The following is an 18,560-nucleotide window of genomic DNA, read 5'->3' as shown; positions in this document are numbered from 1 at the left end:
TTTTGGCTGTTACATAAGCCACACAGTACCGGCGCTGATGAATTGGCCAGTGTTGTAAATATATCAGGAAATGCCAAGAAATTCAGGCAGCCTTGCTTTTTTAACTTTGCCTTGAGGGAGAATAAAATACTATCTTGGCACTTATGTAAGAGGAAGCTGCTATCTAGGATGCTGAATCCTTTTATGCGTAACTACATTACTTTCAATTGCTGCTTGGCTGAGCTACATTTCACACCGGCAACACTTCAGATACTATTAGAGAATCACATTGTAGATGCTAATGAAACTTCAACAGGACACCATTAAAGCTGCACGCTGCAGCTTCTCTCCGAGTGCCTTAGATTTGCTGCTCCCTGTTGTTTTGTGCTTTTCTGTTTAAGGACGAGGGTGTAAAAGCAGCATTCTTCCCTGTCCATAGAATAGCTCAGGCTGTAGTGATAAGCAGTCTTTTAAAAATCCAGAAGAAATAAACAGAACTAGAAACTGTCATGATCCTGGAGAATACGTGTAGGGGACATTGTATTTGGTGGCACATTTCAAAATACAAGCTCCCACGTGTGGTTTGAAGCAGCACAGAGCACAGCAGTGGTCTTCAGCCCTTGCAGAGCTGGCTTTGCTCCAAGCTGGGTTGTTGCCACAGAGGTCAGAAAGTTTAATTTCAGCTGTCAGTTTTCAGAATAACAGGGTACAGAAATGCTCTCTGCAGAATTACCTAAAAAAAAAAAGCGGAGGTGGGGGAGGGAAATAAAGCTGCAGGGGTAGCAGACGGGTAGATCTCTCGCCACTGTTGGGTCAGGGTGTTTGGAAAGGTTTGCCCAACAGCCTCGGTTGTCCAAAGTGAGCCTTGCTTTTTAACTGAATATTCATAATTTACAGCATGTGGAAAAATATACTTGGGACACTGATGGTAAAACTAAGTTGAGGTGGATCTGATCTGTGCCTGGATGTGATTCAGCTGAGAACTTTATGTGAGCTGCTCTGAGTTTGTTTGTTTTTTAAACAGAAGGATGGTGCTGTTTTTTGTTGGGAACCTGTGAGCAATTATGGAAAGAATCTGATTGATCAATGCATTTCTCCATGCGCTGCACGTTCTTCCGGGATATTACAGGTCTTATATTGGCCCCATCCCCTGTCCTTACTGCAGCTTCTGGGGTGGAAGAGGGGGAAGTGTCCCTTGCTTTCTTCTCAAGACTTAGGGGTGTTTGATTTGGGGAAATGCAGGACAGGGCCAGTTCTGAAAAAACAGCATTAGTCCCGCTCACCTGTAGAGATGGTGCCAATGACGAGTGGGAAGATGGGGAGTTGGGAGGAGGTGTGGGGAAGAGGGGTTGGGGAGAGGACTGGACTCATTGTGTCCCTCCATCCTGTCAATATCCAAGGCCTTTAACCTGCTCAGTGGTTCAGTATTATAGGCCAGATCAAATTCATACTGATTATATCAAAGACCTCTCTCCGTGTGACTGAAGACTGGGGTTGGGTAGATGGTCCCCATTCTGTCCCTTTATTGCCCCTCCCTGCATTCCGTTCATTATCATTAGTAGCAGCAGCAGAAACATCATAGCAACAATAACAACATTCAATTTATATACTGCCCTTCAGGACAACTTAATGCCCACTCAGAGCGGTTTACAAAGTATGTTCTTATTATCCCCACAACAATAATCACCCTATGATGTAGGTGAGACTGAGAGAGCTCCTAGAAGCTGTGACTGACCCAAGGTCACCTAGCTGGCTTCAAGTGAAGAAGTCCACTTCCAGTGGACACAAGTTTCATTTACTACTACTCAATTAAATCTCCCCCCCCCCAATTTTGCTGCCAATGAGCATGAGCACATTGATAAAACACTGAGATGATGGCAGTGTAATTGCACATGGAACCTTGTTGTGCAGTGTATTACCAATCTCTGCCTGCTCTTCTGCACATTGGTAAAACACCACACAACAAGAATCATAATGCATCCCAATGTATAATTGCAGCAAATTGCTTTTTTGCAATGTTTTATCAGTGAGCATATGCATATTGGAAATGGAGAGAAGGGACACAAATGATATGAAGAAACAGGTAGCTGTGACAGACTGCACAGGCACAATTCCCTGTACAAAATTCAGATGTTAAAAAAGTGGGTTCCTAATGCTTCAGTTCCATTATGGAAACAAAGGCAGAGTAATGTGGCACTCCAGAGTTCAGTAAGAAATTGCTACTATACATACAAGAAACACACTAGAGCTATGTGTTGTAAAATAAGAAATTCTGGAAATAACTTGCTTGTTTCAGTTGCTTACATTGGTCTATTTAGTACCAGCAGAAATGCCTGAAATTTCCCAAGTGAAATAGTACTTCACACAGCACACAGTGATGGAATTTACTGCCACAAAATGTGATTGTATCCTCTAATTTTATTGAAAGGATCAGTTAGGTCATATCCATGGACAGTAGGCACTTCAGCTTAATGGATACTTTAATGGAGCCTCCATTTTTACTTTATATTTAGCAAATCTCTTGAGACCTGCTTGAGGTGGCCATAAAAATACAAATGAATAATTATCAATATTTTTAAAAAACCGAAAACCATGAAACCACAAGCCATAAAATAGCCCCCAAGCTAGAAGCAAATCATAAACAGAAGATAGAACCCCTCCATTAAAAGTTGGGGTAAAATGAAATGTTGCAGCACTGTGCCTAAAACAGCGAGGGAGGCGCCAAGCAAGCCTCAGGGTTGGGGGCTTTCAAGAGTTGAGTTGCCCCAATGAAAAGTCCCTCTCTCTGGTTGCCCCCCCCATCTCCCCTCTGCAGGCTGTACCCTTGCGAGGGCTTGCAAGGAGGATCTTATCCGATGGGCTGGACAGAAAAGGAAGAGGCAGCCCTTCCAGCCCTCTCGCCTCCAAGCCATTCAGGGCTTTAAAGATCAGAACCTGCCTTTGAATTGTGCCACAAACAAATGGGCAGCCAGGGCAGATCGTTGTGGCCAAACCCCAGCACTTGCTTGGCCATGGCATTTTAGACTAGTTGAAGCTGCCAGAACTTTAAGGAAGCTTCCTGCTGAAAGGCAGCAATTTGATTTCTTTGTGGTTCTGCTCAGCTGAGCAGCGGATTGCTTCTGGCCTGTGTCTCATGCACTCTTCCTCTTTTTCTCTCTCTGCACCTTCTGACTTGCACATCTTGCAGCAAGATGGCTTCTGGATCTATTCTGAGTACTGTAACAATCACTTGGACGCATGCATGGAGCTGTCGAAGCTCATGAAAGATGGCCGGTACCAGCACTTCTTTGAAGCGTGCCGACTCTTGCAGCAGATGATTGACATTGCCATCGACGGGTTCCTTCTGACTCCTGTGCAGAAGATCTGCAAATACCCACTGCAGCTGGCAGAACTGCTGAAGTACACTGCCCAAGACCACAGGTATGTGGGGATATAGAGGGGGCCGGGGTATTTGCATGGGCCTGCTGTTCTCAGGGACTGGCTGCCTCACGTTTATGGAGACTTTGGAGGGAGAAAAATCCATTGAACCCTCTTTGGCCCTTCCTGCAAGGAGATCAGGTACTCTGTCCCCCTCTCCCCATTTCATTTTGTGCTCCCCACTGCTCTGTGATGTGAAAACAAATGGCCCAAGGTCATCCACTGAGCTTCATGGGGTGGGGTGGGGGTTAAGACCTGGATCTTCTCATTCCTCGTTTAGTACTTTCATGGCAAGACCACATGGACCTTCTTCATGTCCAGGACTAAGAATCTTTCAGAAATGGAAAGGAATCCTGATTTTTGATGGTCATACTTCGCTAGTAGAGGATTAGGGGTGGATGGGTACATTGCTTGCTTTTAACAGCTTAGATTTTGTTCTGTTTTAAAGGAGTTTCCTTTTTTTAAGAACTGTACTGTTTGGCTGGATTAATCAGTTAAAAAAACGGACTGACTCAAAAGTTATCCTTGATCAATTAGATAGCAATTTTAAATTAACTTTTAAGAAACTCAAGCATATTTTTAAATTGTTTTGTAAGAAGCATTTACAAAAGAAAAAAAAACTATAGGGGTTTTCCACATGTTTTTTTCTTGTCGGTTCTGAACCCACACTGCTTCGGTTTATCTCCTGATTTCTGCACGCAAATTTTTTGCCTTTCGTTTTTGCTTTGGGTTTTTTGTTTCCCCCCATTTTTTTCCCAGTACTTTTACCCTGATATTTTCCTGAAAGTCGATTTTGAGTCAATTTTTTCCTCATGTCTAATGCTTCTTTCAGTTTTGTTTGACCTGCCTACTCCCGCCCATCTCCAACCCACTTTTGTATGGTCACTTCTGGCACCAGAAAAAACACAGTTTGAAAGCCAATAGCCACTGCTGATGCTCCAAAATACTGATTTTGTTTTAGTATTCCTCAAAATTTCACAATTTTTCTGTTGGAAAAATGGAAAAAGCCCTCACACTTTTTTCATTCTATGCATGTCAAGTATGAAGTACCTTGCCTTAAGAAGCACTTTATTCTTTCTAAAAGAAAATATTTCATAGGAAGTTTTTTCTTTTCAGTTCTCCCCCAAATTTTTCTTTTTTTTTTTCCCTGTCAGAAAAACAAAAAAAGTTCATGGAAATTTTTTTCCTGAATTTTTCCATTTTTCACACCTCTAGTTAGACCCATGGTGAATTTCTGTGGGTGGGAGGCCTTTCAGTTCATGGAGTGCAACTTCCTTGCCTCCACCCAGTTCTGCAAACCAAAAGCCCCCCCCCCCAATACTGCTCCTGAGAGACGGGGAGCTCCAGGAACAGTCTCAGGGAGTTGGAGGTCTGCTGTGGGTCAATGAACATTTCCACCCACCCCACCCCATTCTATCCATAGAAGTCCTCTGCGAATTCCAACCCAGTTGGATCGTGCCCCTTGTGTGTAAGGACATGTATTCATATGCCGGGTTCAGCTGTCTGTGACCAGCCAAGTGCACTGGGGGAAGTTTATGAGCAAGTCTGCAAGGTCCTCTGCTGCCCTCTTTTATCTTACTTATTTAAAATGATGATGGACTTCCTAATTCAATGAGGATATTGAGCTAATTTGCTTGAATAATGAGCACACAGCTGAGCACTACTAATTTTAAATATTTATACTATACTCCTTGCTTTCAAGATGTCTTCCTACAAAGATTAAAGCAATGATCTGTTAATATTGAAGCCACATAATTCTAAAGCATTATTAAAGACTAAAAGAGAGAGATCAACATAAGTTAATTATTAAGCCCCAAAGCCTTACTTTATTTTTTCTTAAGGCTAGGAAGAAGCTACCCCCCCCCCTTTCGGGTCTTTCTCCCAATCACTTCAGTAACTGGTCTGGTCTGAAGCTGAAGGTCAGTTAGTAGGGAGTGAAACAAGAGGTCTCCAAGATTTAATCCAGAATGCAGATGCTGACCTGGTGTTGATTACAGAGGCCAGAGCGGATGGCTCAGGTGTAGTAGATCTAGCCCCAGTCTGTCCACAGCAGCCATGGCTACGCAGGTGGGGAGAAGAATCAGCATAGATTTGTCTAGGGTTGCCAGGTGTGCCAACCCCCCAGGCGGGAGGTTGGAGGCCCTTGCCTCTTGTTCCTGACGTGCGCACTCTGTGTGGTCACACTCCCAGCTCATGTGATGACATCACTTCCAGGAAGTGACAACATTGCACGGGTTGCGTGCTGCCCTTGGAGCACTCCCGTGCTCCACAGGGGGCTGAATCCAGCCCAAATCCAGTCTCTGCAGAGCGCGGGGGCACTCCTGTGCTCCGCAGCAGCCCGTTTCGGGCTGAATCTGGCCAATTCCAACCCAAAACAGGCTGCTGCAGTGGGCAAGAGCACACACCAGGAGGCGCGTTCCCCCCTTGCTGGCCAGGTAAGCGGAGATGGGAGTAACGGATCCCTCGCCCTCAGCAGGCAACCCTAGTTTTGTCATAAAGTCTTCCCTATCAGCTCTCAAATTATGAGTGTCTGAAACAGATTTGGGTTACTTTTAAGGATTCTGAGCCCCGTTGTGCTGCTTGTCAATGCTAATGGAAGTAGAGTTATGGTGGCATTGAGAAGCCCCCATATTTATTAACCATGGGCAAGTCTAGATAATTAATGGCCAGTCTATATTTAAATCAGTTGCTTAAATACGTGGCTGCATCTTAATGCCAGAGTTTCTTAGATAAAATGGACCATAGGGATCATTATAAATTTGGTTTCCAGCCTGGTTTTGAATAGATGAGGCATGCCCATCTTTCACTATGGATGGTCTGGGGAAGTGCATTTCTGTTGGCTCTCCCAACAGAACCACTCGTTTTGGACCACCTGGCTGGGTTGCATTTGCGAGGCAGCATTTTACAGTGTTTATGATCTTTCCTGGAGAGGAGATTGCTGAATGAAGTACTAGGGTGCCGTTCTCTGCCTGGAAAACCAATGGAAAAGGTCCAGGGTCTCCAGTAGGCAACTAAGAGCCAAGCTACAAGTGACGCCTGACACAGGTTGGACACTTGTCAGCTTCCCTCAAGTTTTGATGGGAAATGTAGGCATCCTGGTCTTGCAGCGGTAATGGAGAGCCAAGCTGTAAAACCAGGGCGCCTACATTTCCCATCAAAACTTGAGGGAAGCTGACAAGTGTCCAACCTGTGTCAGGCATGACTTGTAGCTTGGCTCTGAGATCAAACCAGGCTGGAGTATACCCTGGGTGGAGGGGCTGGAGGTGTGTAGCAGGGAGCTGTCCAGGACTAACACAAACTAAGACAGAGAGTTCCCCTCCTGCATGAGTCTGGCATGCTGGATGCCTCAGCCTCTTTATTTCTGGCATGTGGATCACATAAGGATCCATCATTCTTTTTTCTCCTATATTGTCCAACCTCTATATGACATGGTGAAGTCATCATAGATTTGGGAGTAAAGTGTCATCCACATGCTGGTGATACCCAACTCTTTCTCTCCTTTTCATCTAATTCTAGGGAGGCTCTAGGATTAGATTATGAAAATGAATGACTGGAATCAGTGATGGGACAAACCAACTAAAGTTCAATTCAGCTGAGATGCAGCAAGTGTCGGCCGGTGATAAAGCAATTCCTGGAATTGGTTCACAGCCTGTGTTCTAGGGGATCGCACTCCCCACTCGGGGCTGAGCTGCATGTGATACCTGGCATGGGTTTAGACTCGTGTCAGCTGACACTATTTTTAATTGTTTTTAGCACCAATCCATGAGGCCCCGTCCAGAACAGGTGCTCAGTGAGGCAGCCCTAAACAAGCAGGGTTACTGGCCAGCCAGCTCGCCCAGAGGCATGGCCTCACCACCTTGCCCCAGAGTGACACGCAGGGGGGAGGAGAGAGATTGCTCCTCTTCCCTTTGCCTCCACGTCCTGCTCTTACCTCCTGTGATGCTTGCCCAGTGGCCTCAGAGTAGGTGCAGCCCCCTTAACAGCAGGCTGCAGCCTTACAGCTCATCCCTGGCCTAACTGGGGCTTCCTGGCCTCTAGGATTTCCTGTGCTCCCATCAGCTGTGCTCCTCCTGAGGTCAATGCCGGACGCCTTATCCAGCGGGTAGGCTGTAGCATCATTCAGGATGAGGAGTCCTGGGTTGCCTGTCTAGGCTCTGCATGGAGCATTCCTGCTCCCCTCTTACTGGCTCTCTAAGACCGGACCTCCATCCCTGCTGCCTCGTCTCTGAGCCGGGCTGCTTGCAGTGGATTTGGCTCTGCCCCTCAGCTTCATGCTCTGTCCTGTGTCTCTCTCTCTCTTGCTCTCCACTTCCACCACTCTCTTCTCCAACACCCATCCCCATCTGGGCGGCACATCTTCCTTTTGAAGCTCCCGTCCCGCTGTCTCTGCCTTGCCCCTCCAGCGTGGCCTCTTGTGCCAACCCGTCACACCTCCCTTTGCAGGCGAAAGATGGAGACCTGGCTGGTGAGTCCACTTCTTTCTGCTGTCTTCTGGCTCCACTGACTGGGTGGCTATCTTCCTCCTGAGGAAGAGGACATTGCATCCATCCAGCTCCTCTTCCACCCCTGGCTGTTAAACAGCCTGAAGTAAGCCCAAAGGCATCAAAGCTTTGTCTTCGGTGCAGGGTAAAGTGAGGCAGCCCGGGCACCACTGCTGATGAGAGAGACGCCCCACCAGCACCCTGGGCTGCAATTGGCATTTGCCAGAAGCACCGCAGCCATGGTGGAAGAACAGCCATCAATCACCCATTGAAGTGAAAACCCTCTTAAAGGCTCACAGATTAGAAATAGGTGGAAGGGAGAATGTATGCAGCGGGACAGGCGGGAAATGGGGGTCATGTGTGTGTCCCCCCTCCCCTGTAAGGTTTCCCAGTGCCCTTAAAGAACACGATGCCCAGGGAAGAGGAGTGCAGTGGAGGCCGGAGGTTTCTCAGGAGTGGGTGGGAGAGCCACTCTCAGTCTTCAATGGGGCTTACTCCTAGGTAAGCGTGCATAGGATTGCTGCCCAAAGAGGGATTTCTCAGCATCTCAGACTGGATTTGCCTACCTCCTCCATCTTTCCTTTTTAATGTCACTGAGTCAGTTTCAATAAACTACCCCCCCCCCCTCTTTTTTTTCTTGCCTCCTTTTGCAGGAGAAATAAAGTAACCCAGCAGGCAAATCTGTGCAGCCCCGCCATTGCTGTCTCCTTCCTGTTCTTGCCTGGCTTTGCCAGGCCTTCATGTGAGCTGGCCAGCCAGGGAGCCCGCACACCAAGGGCTGCCTCACGGTGCGCCTGTTCTTGATGGGGCCTTGCAGCTCGGTGTTAAAAAACTGTCTCTCTCTTGGCTGTATCTGAAGAAGTGAGCTGTGGCTCATGAAAGCTCATACCCTACCACAAATTTTGTTAGTGTTATAGATGGTACTGGACTCTTGCTCCTTTCTACTGCTACAAACAGACTAACATGGCTACCCATCTTCTTAAAAAACTACACGTTAATAAAAATGGCATGAGCTGACACAGGTATAAACCTGTGATGCCTGGCATCACATCTAGCTTGGCCCTCAGACTGAAGTTCATAGTTCAGTTGTGTTCTGATATCCAACCTTATTCCTGGATAAACCCAGGAACCCAGGAACAGGGTTTATTTGCTAAGGCTCATACACTGTGTTCCTGAACGGGGACCGTCTGGCCGTGTTCTGATGGCCTCTAAATAAGACCTCCTCTGGGATGGAGTCCTAACAGATGAAACTTGGAGCATGATGAGGCTGTGTCACATGTTGCTAGACATTACAGGAGAGAGAGAGAAGCAGTCACGTGTCCTCTGTAACTTCTAGGCCCAGCCTTAGGATCATGGAGTGTAAACTTTTAGCTTGTTAAAGTTAAAATATTTCCATGTGAAGGCACCCCTGGGATGCTTTTCTTCCTTGAAGCTTTGCCCATGACAGGATCCTCGAAACTGGGGCCTATCTGGGCTGTCTCGCACCAGTCGTGAGGGCTGATGACCTGTGATCCACAACCATCACTATGTAAAGAAGTGGTGGAATTCATCATATATATTTGCATTGCAATGCAAAGGAAACTCTCCATAGGACACACCAGATGTTTAGTGGAAGACCCGACATTGACGTGACAGTGGGAAACGTGCTTTGTAGGGGAGAAGAGATGGGGAGGAAGACGTTTATGGGACTGGCTTATCCTGAAGTAGGCCTGAGCTGGCAATGATTCACTCCAACCTTCCCAGCTGTTAAGAATTATCCAGGAGCAGCCACCCGAATGGTTGTATCTTCTCTCCAAAGGGGTGGAGGTTAGAAACTCTTGTGATCATATTTATGCTGTGAAGTGGGTTCTCCTAGCAGAGGCTTGAGGGAGTTATCCTCAACTACATCACATGCTCTGTTTTACACACCTGTCAGAGGGCATCACACAGTCCTGACCTTTCTCCTTTCTTATCATTTTGACAACAGTGCAATAACTCATTGTCCCAACCATCATGGCCAAGACAAGGCATCTGGTTGCCAAAATAAATGGTGCCCCGTCAACATCTGGCCAAGGCCCAGATTGTTTGGTAGTTTCTGTGCCTCTTCTCGTGACCCACTTTTCTCAGGGAAGTTGGAGATTAGAACCCAGGCAGAGGTGATTTACCATTTCTTCATTCACTACTTCTCTACTATGCACTTCTCTATGATACGGCTCCCCCCAGCCAGACTTCCCAAACACATGTTGGCTGCAGATGGGAGGGAAAAATGACTTATGGGAGTGGAGAGGAGAAGTGGAGGGGTATTAAGAACCCATCTTGCATCTCCACCAAATTACATTCTCTCCTTGATGTTGTTTACATGTTTATTTAGACCCAGAGATCCCAGTCCAGAAGAGGGGATAATTAGCTAGGCACTGGAATAAAACCAGCAAAGACATTTTGCATTTGTAAAAAAGAGGCACAGGATTTCAAAAATGGCTGCAGCTGCCAGCTTTGGGAGTAACTGACCCTGCTTTATATAGCTAATTTGGGAGCTTGAGCACTCCCCTAGCAGCCTGCTCAATTTTGCTATTGGTAAACAATTCTTACTAAATCAATGTCTGTGTTCAGACATACCAGGAAATCATGGTTTGCCATTATAGAAAGAAAATTAGGATGTTCTTGACCTCATCCACTCTCCTGTCGTGTGCAGATTGAAGCTTGAGTACTCCTTGAGTCCCTGGGTCGTAACAGACCAATGTATGTCATGGCATCCCAGGTGAATAAAACAACCTGTATTTTACTCTTTTGCCTATCAGTCAGGATGCCAAACCAGGATTAGACCAATGTTGGTAGGCAGGAAAGTAGGCCGTCATTTGTCATCTTATCCCATTCAAATATCACTATAGACTGGTTTGTTGAGAAGGAGAAATTCCAGTTTCCAAGGCACCCGCAAGGGGAGGAGGGAGAGTACAAAGACTTCCGAGATGTGTTCCTGTCCCATTTTGTTGCAACATCTGGATGCAGCCCTGAAGCCTTAAGGGTCCTCTCCTTCTGTCACTGTTCTGGGGACTTCCTGCTTTTGAGGAAGCAAGAACGGGGAACAAGCGAGCCTTTGCTCAGCAACATTCTGCATTTGTCTGATCAGACCACAGTCAGTAGCAAGCCACAAGTCAATCATGAATTCTAGTGACACGGTGGCAGGCAGCACTGCCTGTCTTCCCAGCTGAAGTACACATTAAGGTCTCTCGGAATGGAAAGTAAAGCATAAGGTGGGAATCAATAAGATTGATTCCAGCATCACTTTTTCAAAGCTGGCCAGTCCTGACAGGAGGTGATTTCCAGTCAGTTCTACTACACTCACACACATCCAGGAGGCAGAAGGTATGGCTTTGTCTTAATCTGCAGCAAGAGTGAGTACTGGGGGTGGCACTTTTTGAATCCTTCCGTGACCGCAACCCGACCGGTCACAACACATTTGGTCCCGCTGGATTCTGTCCTGATGTCTTCAGAACTGCCAGAACAGTTACTCATTGTGCATTTGAATTTGTTAATCTAATCCCTGAGACTTCAGATTGATAGATGATTCTGTTCAGGAGCCAGGGGATGTCTTCTGAAGTAAGGACAGGCAACAGGGAAGTGTGTAGCACATCTGCGCAAAAGAGGCAAGCACTTTCACAAGTTCATTGTTTGCTTATTCTCGTTTCCGTTTAGCTATGTAACGGGGAGTGCTTTCCGTGGCAGGGCTAGTCTCTGCAATCACTGGGAGATAACGGGGAGGGGTGCAAACTTGGTCAGACTGCGCAGCAGACGTTTCGTGGATTGACTTCCTTGACTGAGGACAGAAGTGAGAAAACTACAAGGGCAACATAAACAAACATTTTCAAAAGGAGAGTTGAAAAGCTATTACAAAGGCAAGACTTTTTGTCATTCCTGAAAATCTTCGGAACTCAGTAGCTGTGGCTTATCTTCAGTCTTGGTTCAAAGGCAGGAGATAAGAATTTTAAGTAAATCAAATATCTGTTACTTTTATACAGCTCATTTTAAGAACCAAAACATTTCACTTACATAGTCTCTGTAATTCTTAGAACAGCCCTGTTACCCTTACACTGTGTAGCTTTGACTAATGTTAGATCATGGTGGCTGTGGGGAGATGTGAGTAAGGACTTGTGGGCTTAGTCAACGAGCTGTAACATTCGTTCACTGAGAGGTGGCTTACATGAGAAGTACTTTGATCTTCACCTCACGCGCACACACGTGTTTTCCCTTGTGCAACTAGGCTGTTGCGGCTCATGCAGCTGCCCGGAATGCCCAACATCAGAGAAGTCCTTTCCCCCATCACTGTGACCACAGCTGCTTCCAGCCATTCTCACAATCACCCAGTTTGCACACTGCATTGCTCTATATAATTTTGTACTGGGAGGGATGTTGGCCAATATTGTTCTAGCATAGAAGAAAACTCCTTTTTTTGAACGAGTCTTCTATAGCAAAATGACTATCTGGTGAAAATGGAGGAACATCCATGACAGATGGTCAGCACAAATGCTGGGGTGTGCGTTTGTAACCAACCAGTGTTTGTAACCAATCAGAGCAAAGAACGCTCTACATATCTGCCACCATCTCCATTGCCTATCACATGTGATCTTACATCCTGCCTTTTCCCCCCAGCGACTACAGATATGTGGCTGCAGCACTCGCAGTCATGAGGAATGTGACTCAGCAGATTAACGAGAGAAAAAGAAGGCTAGAAAACATTGACAAGATCGCTCAGTGGCAGGCCTCGGTTCTGGATTGGGAGGTACGTTGCACACTGTAGACTCTCTCTCACACACACACACCCCACACACACTTCTTTAATATGGTACTTCCAGTCAGATTGTGCCTCTCATTTTCTTGACAATGAACTTTAAAAAAAAATTGCACAGGGCCCCTCATGGGTCAATGGTAAAATTCATTGGATTGCAAAGGGGTGGCCATGTTAGTCTGTTGTAGCAGAATAAAACAGTCCAGCGGCACCTTAAAGACAAATAATTTTTATTTTGGTCAGAGCTTTTGTGAGTCACAGCTCACTTCTTCAGATATTTGAAGGAGAGATTGCATTTACCAGATTCCTGATTCACTTCCAGGCATCTCCCATCAGTGGATCTCAGCTTTGGAAGATCTCTGCTTGAACCATGGAGACAGGCATACCTGTTGTATGATAATAGCAAAAAGATCCATATTTATGTCTGAAACGTTTCAAGCCTTGTTTGACTCAAGACTAATTCTTATGTTAATTTTTGATGTAATGAGATCATTATGGTCAAGAATATTTGTCTACAAAATAATGCAAATAGCCTCAGCCAATCAAACTGCTGTAGCATAGTGGTTAAGTGGTTGTATTGCAAATCAACACTCTGCTGGTTCGAATCCCACTCCTGCCACGAGTGCAGTGGGTGGCCTTGGGTAAACCACTCCTCTCAGCTCCAGTTTTGAGCTGCTGTAGCAAAGTGGTGAAGTGGTTGGGTTGAAAATCAGAACTCTGCTGGTTCAAACCCCACCACTACCATGAGCTAGCAGGTGGCCTTGGATAAGCCACTCCTCTCAGCCAAGCTTCCCAGCTGTCTTGTGGGGATAACAATAACACTGACTTTGTTCACCGGTGTGAGGGGGGCATGAATCTGTCTAGAAGAATGGTATATAAATGCGATGATGATGATGATGATGATGATGATGATGATGATGATGATGATGATGATGATGATGATGATGGCAAATGAGGTCACAGACAGTGAGTGAGGGTAAAGAAGGTGACCAAAAAAAGCACTGAAAAGCAGAAACAGCTAGAGGAACTAGAAGGCAGCATATGGCACTGGAAAGAAACGCACATGTTGTCTGAGGTTAGTTTTGTTTCAGAAATTAGTTGAAAATAGTGCAGATTCTATCCTGCCCAGCAAGGCCTTCAAAAACCTGTGTTGCTTCTAAGAGCCAAATTAAAGAGACTGAGCATGACGCTCTGGAATGAAAATAAAGTAGAGAAGGTGGGAAACTGCAAAAATCAGCTTGTCATGCAAAAAGAAAATGCAGAACAGGATGCAGAGCGTGCTTTGTTAATACAGAATAAATCTCTGTGAGTTTTAACCCCATTGGCTCTTCATCAGGGCTATGACTACTAGAATCCACGAATGAAGCTTCGTTTTTCTCTTGCATATCAGTTACAAAAACAAACCCTGTATTTTATTCTTTCTTTTATGAAGCTGTTGATTTGCAGTCATTTACTTGATCCAGAAGGGAACAGCTCTAGTACTCAAGATGTCCTAAACAATAGTGGGGTTGAAAATAGACACCCACATGTTTCTTGTTTTCTTGTAAAGCCCCTACAAGATTTTTTGGGGAGGGGCGAGTAAAAATATATATATATTTATAAAATGTGTTCATTTATATATGTATGATGTAGATTCCTTTGAAGTAGAGCCAACACTCTCAACATAGGCAGGGACTTGTTCTCAGTTCTTCTCTACAGCCCACTATGGAAATATAATGCCATTGACTGGGATCCAAGAAACCACTGTGGAGAGGGAGAAAAAATGCTTACTACTGTCTAGCAAATCCAAAAGAGGAAAGAACAGGAAAAGAAATCAGTCCATTTTTTATAGGTGGTTTTATCAGAGTAGCTCCCCCTCCCCGCTGCCTTGAATTTTAAGACTACTAGTCATGAGGGACAGGTGCGTCATTTGAGAGCAACCCCCCCCCCTCCACTCCAGCCAGGCTGACCGTGGAGATGGATTATTGCGTGTGTGAGGAAGCAGTGGCTGGGGTGGAAGATCATCAGGTGTGCCTTCCTGGCTTTACTTGCAGTGAACCAATGTGACTTATTTGTAAAATTCTTTTCACTGTAAATAAACTCAAATTAAGAACAGATCAGCTTTGAGATGCTCTGTGTTCACAAGTGGGTGGAAGGCCAAGGTGACCTCTGCCTTGGATCGATGAGAGTTCTGTTTCTGTTCTGCCACCATTAGTCCCTTGAGGCATTCATTCTTAGCAAGCCATGGCCACTAGCCAACTCTTTCTCTGAGAGATTTCTTTCAGCATTAATTTTCATGATCTGTAAGGAGACTGCACTATTAGAAGCAACATTGGATTTTCCTGTAATGTTATAAAGAGGAGGTAGTTCCCAGCATAATGGCCATTCAGAGAACACTGTATTTATACTGTGTTGCATTTGTGACCGTAATACCTCTGACATGGATTAGTCAACCTGATGTGGTGGAATGGCATTGATCAGAAGACTGAACATTCAGGTGCTGAGTGCTCATGTCAGCTCCGTGTGTCCAGCAGCATTCCCAGAGTTAAACAAGGGTGCGTTCCTAAATATAAACAAGGAGTGATGTGGAGCCAGAGCTACACATGTCTCAGACACTTCCTAGAAAGGGGAGGCTTTGTCCCCCTTTACAGATCCTAGAGCAGATGGGAAATATGTGATAAAGAAATGGCAGATTCCCCATACTTATTTCAGTCTAGCCTTGGGACCAAAGAGTTTGGATGCCCCTAGTATAAATGACCTTGTTTATTTAATTAAGGCTTTGCATGTTTGTGTTTCAGATAATAGTAATAGTAATAATAGTAGTAGGAGTAGTAGTAGTAAGAGTAGTAGTAGTAATAAACCCCACCAAGGGTGCCATCTTGCAGTGGTGGTGGGGCTTGTGTGTTCCAATGAGGCTGCGAACTGTGCTGGTGGTAGTGTTGCTACCAGTAGGGTATATTTCAAGGGGACTCCTTGTCGCCTTTATTATTCAACATCTCATTAATCCCCTTGACAATGGTCCTAGAGAAAACAAAAATGGGCTATTATATTTCTGATCTGGGAAAATAAACCATCTCCTGTACATCAATGATTTGAAATTGTATGCAAAGAGTCCCATTGAACTTGAATCATTGCTTAATACAGTGAAAATGTACAGTGATGATATTCAAATGAAATTTGGCTTAGACAAATGTGCAGTACTCTCCATGCAGCGGGGAAAGTAAAAAAAAAATGATGGAATAGAACTTAAAAATGGTGACATTATGAAATCATTATCAAACAATGAAAATTATAAATAGCTTGGGATATTAGAATTAGATAACATCCTGCATGTGAAAGTAAAAGAACTGATTCAGAAAGAATATATCAAGAGAGTACAAAAAATTCTGAAGTCAAAATTAAATGGTGGAAATACAATCAAGGGCATAAATACATGAGAGGTTCCAGTGATCAGATATCCAGCTGGAATAATAGATTAGACACAAAGCGTTTTAGAACAATTGGATCAGATGTGAAAACTAATGAACATGCATCACTCTTTACACCCAAAAAGTTATGTTGACAGGCTGTTGGTGGAAAATTGGTGGAAGAGGACTGTTACATCAGGTAGTGGAAGAAGAAAAGGGAGGCCTGAATGATTACATCAGTAGAAGTACAGAAAAATTACTTCAGGCTGTGAAAACAGAGAACATATTAAAAACAACCGAAACAAAGGCTGAATACAAGAAGAAACAGTTTGAGAATAGATTAAATGGCTGGAAGAACAAACCCTTACTTGGGCAACATCTAAAAAATATTGAAGGAAAACATGACAACAGCCTAACTTGGGCATGGTTGAAGATGGGTACAATCAAGAAAGAAACTGAAGGTCTGATCTTTGCAGCACAAGAACAAATATTGCAAATGAATGTTATGAAAGGCAACATTCAGAAAATCAGTGAAAATCCAAAATGCCGACTTTGCCAGGAAAAAGATGAAACTGTGTCCCACCTTATTTGTAAATGCAGCAAAATTGCACAGACGGACTACAAAGCTATACATGTCGGGGATGCAAAGCTGATTCATTGGTCATTGTGTAAAAAGTATAACTTGCCAGTATCAAAGAATTCATGGGAACATCAGGTGGAAAAGGTGCTAGAAAATGATCAAGTCAAGATTTTGTGGGATTTTAGAATTCAAACTGATCGGCACCTTGAACATAATACACCAGTCATAACAGTCATGGAAAATCGAAAAGTCTGGATAATCGACATTGCAATTCCTGGGGATGCCAGAGTCGAATAAAAAGAACAAGAAAAAATGATTAAATATAGAGATCTGGCAATAAAAAAACCACCAAACTGTGGAAGAAGAATGCAACAGTAGTCCCCATTGTCATCGGGGCATTTGGAATCATTTTAAAAAACTTTGCAATTCATATGGAAAAACTGCAGCTTTCTGTCATAACACCTACAGAACTGCAAAAGATGGCACTACTTGGAACAGCGTACATATTACGCCGATATCTGGTTGATAGGTCTCCAGTGGAAACTTGTATCAGCTTAGCAAGGACAATCAATAATAACATGTGACCTCTGCTTATTGTTGATTGTGTTTCGGATAATTCAAATAACAACAACCACCATGAAAATTCGGTGGAAAAGGACTGTTACACATACATCAGATAGTGGAAGAAGAAAAGAGAGGTCTGAATGATTACATCAGACATACAGAAAAATTACTTCAGGCTGTGAAAACAGAGAACATATTAAAAACAACTGAAACAAATTTATTGTCGAAGGCTTTCACGGCCGGAGAACGATGGTTGTTGTGGATTTTCCAGGCTGTATAGCCATGGTCTTGGCATTGTAGTTCCTGACGTTTCGCCAGCAGCTGTGACTGGCATCTTCAGAGGTGTAGCACCAAAAGACAGAGATCTCTGTGTCACAGTGTGGAAAAGAAGTTGGCAGGTAATTTATATCTACTCGGGAAGGTAGGGTTGGGCTGGGTCATCCTGTACGAGTTTCCCAGGGTGTGGAATGCTAATGGAGGGAGGCTTCACTGTATCCTGAGGAGGTTCTTTTGCATATGGATTGGTGCTTGATATGCTAATCTTCTCTGCAGGGCTATTGTCGGGTATAGAGTATTTTGTTAGCCTGGTGTTTTTCAGGACTGGAAACCATGCTCTATTCATTCTTAAGGTCTCTTCTTTCCTGTTGAAATTGTGCTTATGCTTATGAATTTCAATGGCTTCCCTGTGCGATCTGATGAAGTAGTTGGAAGTGTTGTCCAGTATTTTAGTGTCCTGGAATAGGATACTGTGTCCTGTTTGAATTAGGCTATGTTCAACCACTGCTGATTTTTCCGGATGGCCAAGTCTGCAGTGTCTTTCATGTTCTTTTATTCTTGTCTGGATGCTACGCTGTGTGGTCCCGATGTAAACTTGTCCACAGCTGCAGGGTATGCGGTATACTCCTACAGAGGTGAGCGGGTCTCTACTGTCTTTTGCTGATCGTAGCATCTGTTGTATTTTTCTGGTGGGTCTGAATACTGCTAATGATTATTGAATTTTCAAATTTTCAGGGAGGGTTTTGCTTTACTGGAGCAATTCAAAATTAGACACTCAACTTTAGCTGCATTAGATTTATGCTTAATTTAAAATGGCTTTTTTTTTGTTGCCTGCCAACTCTACCTTACCAATGGCTAAGCTGTTGTGATATTGTGAAATGCTCATAAATATTCCAATGTCCCACACAAACAATATTCATAAAAACTTCCTTAACACCAATATGTCCACCGTAATTTCAGTGATGTTAATCAGCGAAGGGTGGGGAGAACCATTTGAGTTATAGCTATCGAGACATAAGAACACCTATGAATATATTGATGAAAGCCTTCTGTGACTTGGACACAGCTATCCATTCCTAGCACAAAACTGGAATAACCATAACTGATATTTTAAC

General features: G+C 44.4%; 1 protein-coding gene across 4 annotated transcripts in view; it reads left to right on the top strand.

Moving 5' to 3' along the window:
* Positions 1–18,560, top strand: part of ARHGEF9 (Cdc42 guanine nucleotide exchange factor 9) — a 408,379-nt gene that overhangs the window by 326,775 nt on the left and 63,044 nt on the right. For all 4 annotated transcript variants that reach the window (XM_054996023.1, XM_054996022.1, XM_054996024.1 and 1 more), the window contains 2 exons: positions 3,167–3,399; positions 12,504–12,633. In XM_054996023.1, coding sequence (XP_054851998.1) covers positions 3,167–3,399; positions 12,504–12,633 — 363 coding nt within the window. The remainder of the gene's footprint in view (positions 1–3,166; positions 3,400–12,503; positions 12,634–18,560) is intronic.

Source organism: Eublepharis macularius, chromosome 13 (genome assembly GCF_028583425.1).
Source record: "Eublepharis macularius isolate TG4126 chromosome 13, MPM_Emac_v1.0, whole genome shotgun sequence".
In the NCBI taxonomy this organism is placed as follows: Eukaryota; Metazoa; Chordata; class Lepidosauria; order Squamata; family Eublepharidae; genus Eublepharis; species Eublepharis macularius.
This window is presented reverse-complemented; position numbering and strand designations above follow the sequence as displayed.